This window comes from Salvelinus alpinus, chromosome 11, assembly GCF_045679555.1.
Source record: "Salvelinus alpinus chromosome 11, SLU_Salpinus.1, whole genome shotgun sequence".
Lineage (NCBI taxonomy): Eukaryota > Metazoa > Chordata > Actinopteri > Salmoniformes > Salmonidae > Salvelinus > Salvelinus alpinus.
The window spans coordinates 50,820,401-50,830,693 of NC_092096.1; the positions used below are offsets into that span (position 1 = coordinate 50,820,401).

Sequence of the window (10,293 nt, forward strand, 5' to 3'; positions counted from 1 at the left end):
CCTTACCTCCCTAATCTTACTACATTTGCACACACTGCATATAGATTTTTCTATTGTGTTATTGACTGTACGTTTGTTTATTCCATGTGTAACTGTGTGTTGTTGTTTTTGTCGAACTGCTTTGCTTTATCTTGGCCAGGTCGCAGTTGTAAATGAGAACTTATTCTCAACTGGCCTACCCGGTTAAATAAAGGTGAAATAAATAAAAAATATTAAAGAACATCTCTCTACAGCGGACATGACACTGGACCCGGTCACAGTCTCCTCGTTGGTCAACCTGTCCTCTGATGGGAAGCAGGTGAGTCTGGGATACCAGCAGTTCTGCTCCCTGGTTGATGATCCGAAAAGGTTTGACTACTGCGTATGTGTGCTGGGAAAACAAGGCTTCGCCACCGAGAGGTGCTACTGGGTAGTCCAGGTGAGGGAAAATATGAAGAGATTATACTGTAGCTAGGAGTGACTCTCGCTCACAACGAAAAACAAAAAACAATTGAATTGTGAATTAATCTTGAGTGAGAGTTGCACCTATTCTCTGATGATGTTCTTATGATTTATGTTGTTGTACCTCAGCTCAGAGTTTTGGTTAGTCTAGTTTATTTTATTTTATTTATTTGTTTAGTTTATCTATTTGCACTTTTCTTTGAAAATGGAAAACAACACATGAAAAAGATTACTTAACGAGACCAACGTGACCCTGGGCCTTAAAAAAAACATTACACTGCAGTGAAAGGAAAGGGAAAAAATGTACATTCAAGCACTGTCTGTCTACTCCCGCTTCCCTCCAGGTGGGTGACAAGACCGACCGGGATGTGTATGTGGCCAGAGAGTCCGTCAACAGGAAGCAGAGTGTCACGGTGAGGCCAGACCAAGGCTACTGGGCCGTGTGTCGTGGGAAAGGGGGAAACCTCAACGCCTGTGCCGGGCCATCCATCCCCCATCACCTGAGAGACAAACCCAAGAAGGTGGGGGTGTTTGTGGATTATGAGGAGGGATTGGTCTCCTTTTATAATGTGGACGATAAGGCTCATATTTATAGTTATAGTTGGTGTGTCTTCACCGAGACCCTGTATCCGTACTTTAGCCCGTCTCCATGGCGGCGGAAAGAACACAGCCCTGTTGGTAATCTGTTTGGTGGAAAGGGCTTATACAGTTGTGACGTCTAAAGTCCCACCGGTGGCCCTATCTATAGCTGTGAGGAGCTGTCAATCATCCGTTCGATCACATCACGTTGTTCTGAGACTGTTGTCTGACTGGAGATCTTCCCTCAATTCTGGCCAGAAATAGAAATAACTAACTGTACTGATTAAAAAAATGTAATCAACATTTTGTAACCACGTAAGGTCAAATTACTGATATAGATATTCTTATTCTACTGTGAGAAGTCTATATTCAATTCTTACATTTTTCTAAATCCAAGTGTCTAAATGCGCAACAAGTGTAAGCAAATATCACCTTTTTATCAGTAGCTCAATGGCATTTAAAGGAGTGGGAAAGGATAGAGAATGGAAAGAGGATCTGAGATGATGGAGAGAAGAGGGAGGAGTGTGGAACAGGTAGGCGGTTGTGGGCGAGAGAAAACAGACGATTTATGATGGTTGTGATATGATAAAACGTCTGTTTGAACACAGGGGTTCCCTGACAAAGAGAGAGAGGGGAGGAGATGGGGAGAGAGAAAAAGAGAGAGAGTGAGAAGGAGAGAGGGTGGGATGAGAGCGAGGAAGGAGAAAAAGGGAAGAGAGGGGGGGAGAAGTGTGAGTGGGTGAGAGAGAGGCGGGGAGTGGGAGAAAAAGTGTGAGTGCGAGAAAAAGAAAGGGAGAGGGAGTCAGTGAAAAGAGACAGAGAAAGGGGAATCTGCCTCTTGGGACAGAGTAACTTCCACGTCGATACAGGAAATATACTCATCGTAAAAGGTAAGATTTAATATTTTGTTTTTTTCACTGTTGTAATTATTTATTATTATTTTTCCTGCTATACACAAAAAAAACAATTTTCCATGGTAATGTGAGATGGTTTTTTGAAAATGGTTCAATATTGTTGTCATGTCATATTTCTGTCACTTAACTACTCTTTCACTTATGTTTTCTGTAATGATCTTTGTCAATAAAGAGAACATTTTCCACAAGGGGCAAATATAGACAGACGTCTTATGTAAAACTGCAGATTTTGAACTGTGTGTCCTTCACCATCCAATGAGCTTAAAGGAATTTAGACTCGTTTTTAGTTTATTAATTGTATTTTTACAGGGACAGTGCACATTAATCAACGTTTCAGTAAAAGTGCCGGTTTTAGCCAGCCGGCTAATTTTCAACCGCAGTCCCTGGGCAGGTTATAAAAAAAATTACAATATAGACAATCATTGAGCAGTGAGCACACGCAGAGCAACATAGGACAAGCAAGACATAGCATACAGACAGAGCAACATAGGACAAGCAAGACGTAGCATACAGACAGAGCAACATAGAACAAAAAGCAGCAAGACAAAATTCATAAAAGCAACAAAGTGTTTCCACACCTCACAAGCTACAGACAACAGACAACATGGAAAGCGGCAATACACAGCTAGGGATTATTTTCACAAATCTGATTGACCTTTAGCCATGTCTTTATGCATACTATGCATACTATGGGGAACAATGGGGAAATTTACAGTTTCTATGTGCATTTTTGTACATGGATAAATATATGGAATTGCAAATACATGGGCGATTACGCATGTGTGCGTCTATGTGTATGTGTGTGCATGTGTGTGTGTAAAGGAATGTGAGGAGAGTGTGTCCTACAGATGGTAGCTCAGAAGTGATGATGCAGGCCTCTCCTCCTCCCTCTCCTCCCCCTCTCCTGCCCTCCTCCTGTGTCCAGCTGGCTTCAATAGCCTCAGCCCCCTCCCTCCCCCTCCCTCTTTAAGCCAATCCATTAAATTATCCCTTATTCTACCTCCTCCTTTCCTTCTCATCCCTCAATTCTTTCTCCATCTACACCACCCAAAAATGGAACTATTGTTTACATTTAAGCACTACATTCACTTTAGGCCTGCTTCAAGAGTTTGTCTAGGATACTATGATATTTTAATGCTGTATACTATGATTCTAAGACTTTAGACTGTCTTCCTCAGTGAATCAATTTCTGTTCTGAATCTTTATCTTTGGCAGGGTCAAGGTTGGCCTGTGAAAAACCACCTGACCAACTCCACTGAGACTTGTATTACAAATCTGCTAAAACAGGTCGGGAACCTGGACAAACTTGGCCGTACCTGCAGGAGGTTTGGGTCGTGGCCCAAAGGTGCGTTTCAAGTGATCGGGCATACACCATCCACCATTCAGATTCAGTGGGTTTGGATCAATTGACCATCTGGGATTCAACCTTTCAGAGCCAACTAAAGATTCCGGAAGGATTTAAACTGTGATCTAGCTGATTACCGTGTGGTTTAGACAAGACTGAAAAGACAGACATTGGTCTACTGAAATTTGTCTAGTATTCACAAAGGATTGTTTCTTTCTACTGAAACTGTGTGGGCAACTGACATTTCCAACGGTGTCCAAATTGAAAAACCAACATCCAAAAAACACCCAAGACCTTACAACCATTTGAGACAATATGCACCGCCTTCCTCTTCCTTGTTCATCTTTGCCCCGCCCCATAATAACACTTAACCACACCTTTTTCCTTGGGCTAATTTTAATCCTCCAATGGGGTCCCCTGGGGGCCAGAGCTCAGAATGACACTGAGCCAATCGTGTTGGAGGGGAAGTGTCTTGTGGTTTGTGACTCCACCCCCTCGTCGGAACCGTCGGGTAACGCGTTGGGGATGTCGGTGCGGTCGGGGGCCGGTCGAGTGGCGTTCTCCGCTGTCAGGAACACTAACCACGAACCCTCTGAGATGAGCAACCGTACCATGACCATCTACTTTGACCAGGTTAGTGAGACCATACCATGACCATCCAATAGACTGAATAACTGTGGTCAACTTTTACATGATAAAAAAAGTCAACTTTTGTCAACTTTTATCAACTTGTTTCTCTCCCTCTCCATCTCTCTGTCCTCCACCTCTATCCCTCTCTCTCTCCCCCCACCTCTCTCTCTCCATCTCTTTCTCAGATCCTGGTGAATGTGGGCAGCCATTTTGACCCAGCACGCAGCATCTTTGTGGCTCCCAGAAAAGGAGTCTTCAGTTTCTGCTTCCATGTGGTCAAAGTATACAACCGACAGACAATACAGGTATGGGTTAGACATGAAAACACAAATAATATTACAGCAAATTGATGTATATTATCTTTGTCTCCCTTCCAGTGGAGGCTCATCAGAGGAGGAAGGGGAGTACCATCCTACTTAGTGGATTTCATAAAAATAAAAATAGTATAACATTAAAAAGTTAGATGATACTATACTAAATATATTCACGTCACCAAATTATTGATTAAAACACACTGTTTTATAATGAAGGTCTACTGTAGCCTCAACAGCACTCTCGGGGGAAGCACCATGGTGTAGCCAGAGGACAGCTATTTTCCATCCTCCTCTGGGTACATTAACTTCAATACAAAACCTAGGAGGCTCATGGTTTTCAGTTTTTACCTCCTTTCTTAGACATGCACAGTGATTATGATGACTTCCGGAGGACATCCTCCAACCTATCAGAGCTTGTAGCATAAACTGACATGTTGTCCACTCAATCAAAGGGTCAGAGAATTAATCTAGTACTGAAAGCATAAGCTACAGCTAGCTAGTGATGCAGTGCATAAAATGTGGTAAGTAGTTGACTCAAAGAGAGAGAAAGACAATAGTTGAACAGTTTTGAACAAATTCATTAAAAATGAAGGAGAAGCAGCACTTTCACTTACTTAGCTAACGAATACAGCTAGCAAAATCCTAGATGAAAACCTGGTTCAGTCTGCTTTTCACCAGACACTGGGAGATGAATTCACCTTTCAATGGTGCAATAATCCAAGATGAGAGTAAATGTTCCTTAGTGGCCGAGTTACAGTTTTGACTGAAATCTATTTGAAAAACTATGAAAAGACCTGAAAATGGTTGTACGGCATTGATCAACATCCAAACGTTGCACAATCCTGGTGTGTAAAGCTCTTAGAGACTTACCCAGAGAGACTCACAGCTGTAATTGCTGCCATGGGTGATTCTACAGAGTATTGACTCAGGGGTGCGAATATTTATGAATTTAATTTTCTATAAATTTGCAAACACTTCTAAAAACAAGTTTTCATTTTCATTATGGATAGATGGGTGAGAAATAAAATCAATTGAATAAATTGTATATTTAGGCTGTAACACAACATGTGGAATAAGTCCAGGGGTATGAATACTTTCTGAAGGCACTGTGCGTTGTAAACTTTCATTCGTAGGCTACGTTGTAGCAACCTCATGATGGCTATAGGAAAAATGTGAGTATCATGTAGTAGCCTAAACCTATCAATGTTACATTGAACTGGGTGAATGGAATATGAATGACGGTCATCCAATATGCTGTAATACAAATAAGGCCATGCTCATTTAAAAAAAAATCATCATCCCTCATCTTAAACGACACCGACTGCCACTTCTTCCTTCCTATCTCTCTCTCTTTCTCTCCCTCCCTTACGGACAAAGCGATTTGGGATCACTGCTTCCACCGGTGACCAGGACATAAAGCCTTGTTCACACTGCAGGCCTTAATGCTCAAACCAGTTATGTTTTTCAAATCTGTTTTGAAATACTGACTGTCCAAACAGCAAGTTACAAGTGACCAGACAGCAGTAATTTGCTGACATGGCTATGCTAGTAACAAGGAGTGTGTGCTCAGTGTTTGAGGCTGATTGCTGATGGTGCTCGTGCTTCCTATAACTCAGAAGTTATTTTTATTGTATTATTTTTCATTTAACCTTTATTTAACTAGGCAAGTTAGTTAAGAACAAATTCTTATTTACAATGACGGCCTACTTGTAAAGCCCCACCAGCCGAACCCTCCCCGAACCCGGACGATGCTGGGCCAATTGTGCGCCGCCCTATGGGACTCCCGATCACGGCCGGTTGTGATACAGCCCAGGATCTAACCCGGGTCTGTAGTGACGCCCCTAGCACTGCAAACAGTGCCTTAGACCGATGTGCCACTCGGGAGGCCAATGTAGCAAGCTAAGGTGACAACAATGCCTGCCATGGAAGTTTCCCAGTTGCTTTGAATGTTCAAAATCATAGTGTAAGAGCACTTTTAAAGCCTCACTGGATAAGATGATTCAACTTTCAAAACAAGTACTTTTTGGCAAGCCACAGCAGTCAACTAGCTAGCTAGGTAGCTGTTTAGCTTTCTAGCACATTCACTCATTTGTTTGTAAACTATTAACAAGGGAGTTAGCTACCACATGTTCTTGTCAAACTGTCAACAGAGTAGCTAGCAAGCAAGAAGATATGCTAAATAAGAGTAAAAAAAACACTTGAGGGAAAATATATCAGATTTGTCGCATGGCCAGGAATCAGATTTGTATCGGACATCAAACCACCTACGAAGGTTGTTTGAAATGTGGCTTTAAATATCTGATTCCATGTGCGTTTTGGCTCTTCAGACTGCAGGAAAAATATTAAAATGTAAAATAATAGGATGAGAGTCACTTCAAACTGCCAATGTGAACAACGCTTTACTCTCTCTCTACCCCTCCCTCCCACCCCCTATGCCTCTATCCCTCTCTCTCAGGTGAGTCTGGTATTGAACGGACACCCGGTGATTTCAGCATTCGCCGGGGACCAGGACGTGACCAGGGAAGCAGCCACCAACGCTGGGTTGGTTACCATGGAGAGAGGAGACAAGGCTTATCTCAAACTGGAGAGAGGGAACCTGATGGGGGGATGGAAATACTCCACCTTCTCTGGGTTTCTGGTGTTTCCTTTGTAGAGAGGGAAAGAGGGAGGGAGAGTAAAAGAGAAAAAGAGAGCGGGACAGGGGAAAGGCAAGCAAGGTGACACAGGGTAGACATCAAGTGAGGACACAGCTTGGGTTAGGAGGACGAGTGTGTATGTATGAGAGTTACAATGAGTTTACAGCTCGCCTTGTATCTGAAAATCCTGAATGTTACGATTTTTGAATGCACTTTTAAATACACTGCTCCATTATTGAAATGATACTGTAGTGTGTTCAGTTTATGCTTGAGTATTCATGTAATATGTGTTGGCTTTTGTTGTCTGCATGCAAATAATTGTACGTGCTAATAAAAAGGGTTGGTCGTACAGTAAATACGGGATTTTCTTCAAAGTGACTGTCACTAGCTGAAACAATTGCTCCTCCTTTTCTCCATTAGGAAGAAATACTGACCCTGAATCAGTGATTAGGGGAAACTTTCATTTTCTCCAAGCGGTGCATCTGTTAGTCCTGTAAATAGCGCAGCCACCTTCAACACCCCGAGAGGAGGATTCTGGGTAAGGGCTCATGCGGCTCGTCCTGGCGGATCCGGTGACAGATGGGAGTTTTGGCGAGGGCCGTGTGTGTATGTGTGTGTGTGTGTGTGTTGCCAGGAACCTGTGGGGTTCACACCGTACACTGTCACAACCAATTTGTTTCGCTGCCCGAATACACAGCGGCGGTATGTTATAAGCACATAGGAGTGCTTTGTTCATTCTTCATAGACGTGTGTGTGTGTGTGTGTTACCACATAGGAGGGTGTAGCAGAGGCATGTGTTAGCACATATAGGAGTGAGTGATTATGGAATTGTGTTACTATAAAGCTTAATATATACAGATACACTTCCCTATGTTACTGTTGGTACTATATGTATGTATTTGGACAGTGATGCTAAAATGTTAAATTTGTCTCTATACTCCAGCATTTTGGACTTGATATCAAATGTTTCATATGAGGTGACAAAATGTACAAATGTCACCTTTTATTTGGGGGTATTTTCATACATATCTGATTTACTGTTCAATTGTTTTTAAATAATAATACATTTTATTTGTATTGCACATTTCATTACAGAGTGATGTTAAAGCTCTACTGAGGATTTTTTTTTTTTATATACAGTACAATAAAAACAACATTAATTTAGAATCAAGGCAGGTCAAATAGCAATAGTGTGCTAGGTGCTAAATACATTTTAGATAGGGAATAAGACTATAAAAAAGGTAGTCTGTATAAGTAGGTTTTAAGGCCCGTTTCAAAAGTTCCCGAGAGCAATCCATAGGCGAGGGACAAGGGAGCAGAAGGCTCTGTCCCCCATAGTTCAGAGACGTGTCTTCAGGACTTCTAGTGCATTACCATAGTCAATCCGAGAGAAGATGAAGGCGGGGGATGAGTTTCTTTGTTTTTAAGATGGGAAATTATGTTTTACATATTTGTTTTATGTGGGTATCGAATGACAGAGAAGGGTCAAACTTGCCTCCTAGGTTGGAGATGACAGAGGACAGGTAGCTGGCCTGGCCGTTGATTGTAGGGCAGATGTCTCCACCACTGGTGACCTGCTTAGATGTCCCAATAAGCATAGCCTCAGTCTTGCTACTGTTCAACTGGAGGAAGTTCTCTTTCATCCATGCTCTGATGTCCTCTGGGCAGCTGCTGAGTTTTTTTAGGGCAAAGATGTTGTCCAGTTTGGTGTTAATGTAAACCTGGGTATCGTCAGCATAGTAGTGGAAGTTGATGTTATAATCTCTGAGGATTTGGCCGAGGGGGCATGTAAATAAAAAACAGGATATGCCCCAGCACTAACCCCTGTGGTATGCCGCATGGGACTGCAGACTCCTCTAATCTGGACTCTCCATTAGTTATGTACTGCTTCCTTTTAGAGAGGTAGGTGGAGAACCAGTTCAGAGCTGTTCCAGAGACAGAAGTGTGCTCTGAGACGACCACAGGAGGATGATGTGGTCTACGGTGTCAAAAGCAGAACTGAGATCTAAGAGGAGGTGGAGGATGCTGGGAGATCCAGAATCAGCAGCCAGACTGGAAAACCTGGTACAACTGATTAACTGCCAGATGCATTTGAAGTTGATTCGTGACCACTTTCTCCAGTACATTTGATAGGAAGGGGAGGATGGAGATGGGCCTGTAGTTGGATAGGTTGTCCTGGTCAAGGTTGGGTTTCTTCAGTAAGGGGGTGATTGCAGCTGTTTTGAAGATCAATGGTACCTCTCTTGGCAGCAGGGACTTGTTGATCAGGGTGGTGACAAACATAAGCATGCTAGATGAGCAGGTTTTGAGTAGGGATGTGGTAAGTGGTGGCCTTCATTTGAGAGATTATTGACTGCTCAGCGGCGGATGGTACTTCTGTAAAGCTGCTGAAGGGAGGCGCAGTCTAGGTTTGGGGCTCAGGAAGTGGGGTGCAGGCCGTCTTAGAGGATGATGTTTGTCCTGATAGTGTCAATTTATGTCGTGAAGAAATCTGAGACGCTATTGCACTGCTCAGATAAGGCTGCAGGAGAGCATGAGTTTGCAGGGTTGAAAAGGTGGTCGATGGTAGAGAACAGGGGGGTTAACGTTGTTATTGTCAATCGTGGCAGAGTAGAAGGCTGATCGTGCTGCTTTTAAGGCATGTGCTGGTGGTTTTATAGGCCAGTACGAGGCCATCCTTCCTCCAATGTCTCTCAAGCTTACAGCCATGAGTCGTCCTTCTGCGCAGTTCATCAGTGAACCAAGGAGACGAGCGTTGGAATGTCACTTCACATGTTTTTTCAGGGGCAATGATGTTCAGGGTATTACTCCGAGTGCTGTTATACAGATTGACCATGTAATCGAGGGCCAGCTTACTGCAGTCAGACGCAAAGGTGGGCTTGATGTGTTCTTGAAAGAAGGACGGGTTAAGTTTGCTCAGGTTGCGGAATTGAATGGTCTTCTTTGGGCAGTAGAGGGGAGTTGGAGCAGTGCCAAGACAGTGTCACAGTCTTGTGGTCAGGCTGCACGCATTTTCAATATATTTGTATCCAGGCGGAGCTGCTTCATGAAGATGGTAAAAGTCACCCTCTGTGCCATGTTTCAGTGAGGCATATCATGTCAAAGTCACTGTCAGAGATAAACTCATACAGAAGAAGAGACTTGTTCGTTAAGGATTGTAGATTGTAGAGTGCAAAATGTGTCGAGGCATTGGTCGAAAATTTAATGAAAACAATCTATAAAGTAATTTATATATCTAGTCTCCCCATCTGAAGATGCCATACAGTCAGGTCCATAATTATTGACACTCTTGATAAAAATGAGAAAAAATACTGTGTAAAATAAATATTAACTTATATCGCATGCTCAATTCTTTTTTAATTATAGTATTTTATAGTAATACAATTGCGCAGATTTTTTCTTTTTGGTTTAACAAGTAATTTAAAAAAATCTAA

The 10,293-nt window shown here is 42.6% G+C and overlaps 1 protein-coding gene across 1 annotated transcript; it reads left to right on the forward strand.

The window, feature by feature from the left end:
- The first annotated feature begins 1,642 nt into the window (after positions 1-1,642).
- Positions 1,643-7,215, forward strand: LOC139534328 (cerebellin-1-like). The gene is made up of 4 exons (XM_071333387.1): positions 1,643-1,910; positions 3,150-3,912; positions 4,095-4,214; positions 6,679-7,215. Exons 2-4 carry the CDS (start codon positions 3,595-3,597, stop codon positions 6,874-6,876), a joined length of 636 nt encoding a protein of 211 aa, XP_071189488.1. The 5' UTR covers positions 1,643-1,910; positions 3,150-3,594; the 3' UTR covers positions 6,877-7,215.
- The last annotated feature ends 3,078 nt before the right edge of the window (positions 7,216-10,293 follow it).

What these genes read in the sequence shown, in the direction of transcription:
- LOC139534328 (XM_071333387.1), top strand. Translation starts at nt 3,595, where the DNA reads ATGCACCGCCTTCCTCTTCCTTGTTCATCTTTGCCCCGCCCCATAATA. An exon ending in TGACCATCTACTTTGACCAG is followed by an intron (nt 3,913 to 4,094) that starts GTTAGTGAGACC and finishes TCTCTTTCTCAG; the next exon opens with ATCCTGGTGAATGTGGGCAG. An exon ending in ACAACCGACAGACAATACAG is followed by an intron (nt 4,215 to 6,678) that starts GTATGGGTTAGA and finishes CCTCTCTCTCAG; the next exon opens with GTGAGTCTGGTATTGAACGG.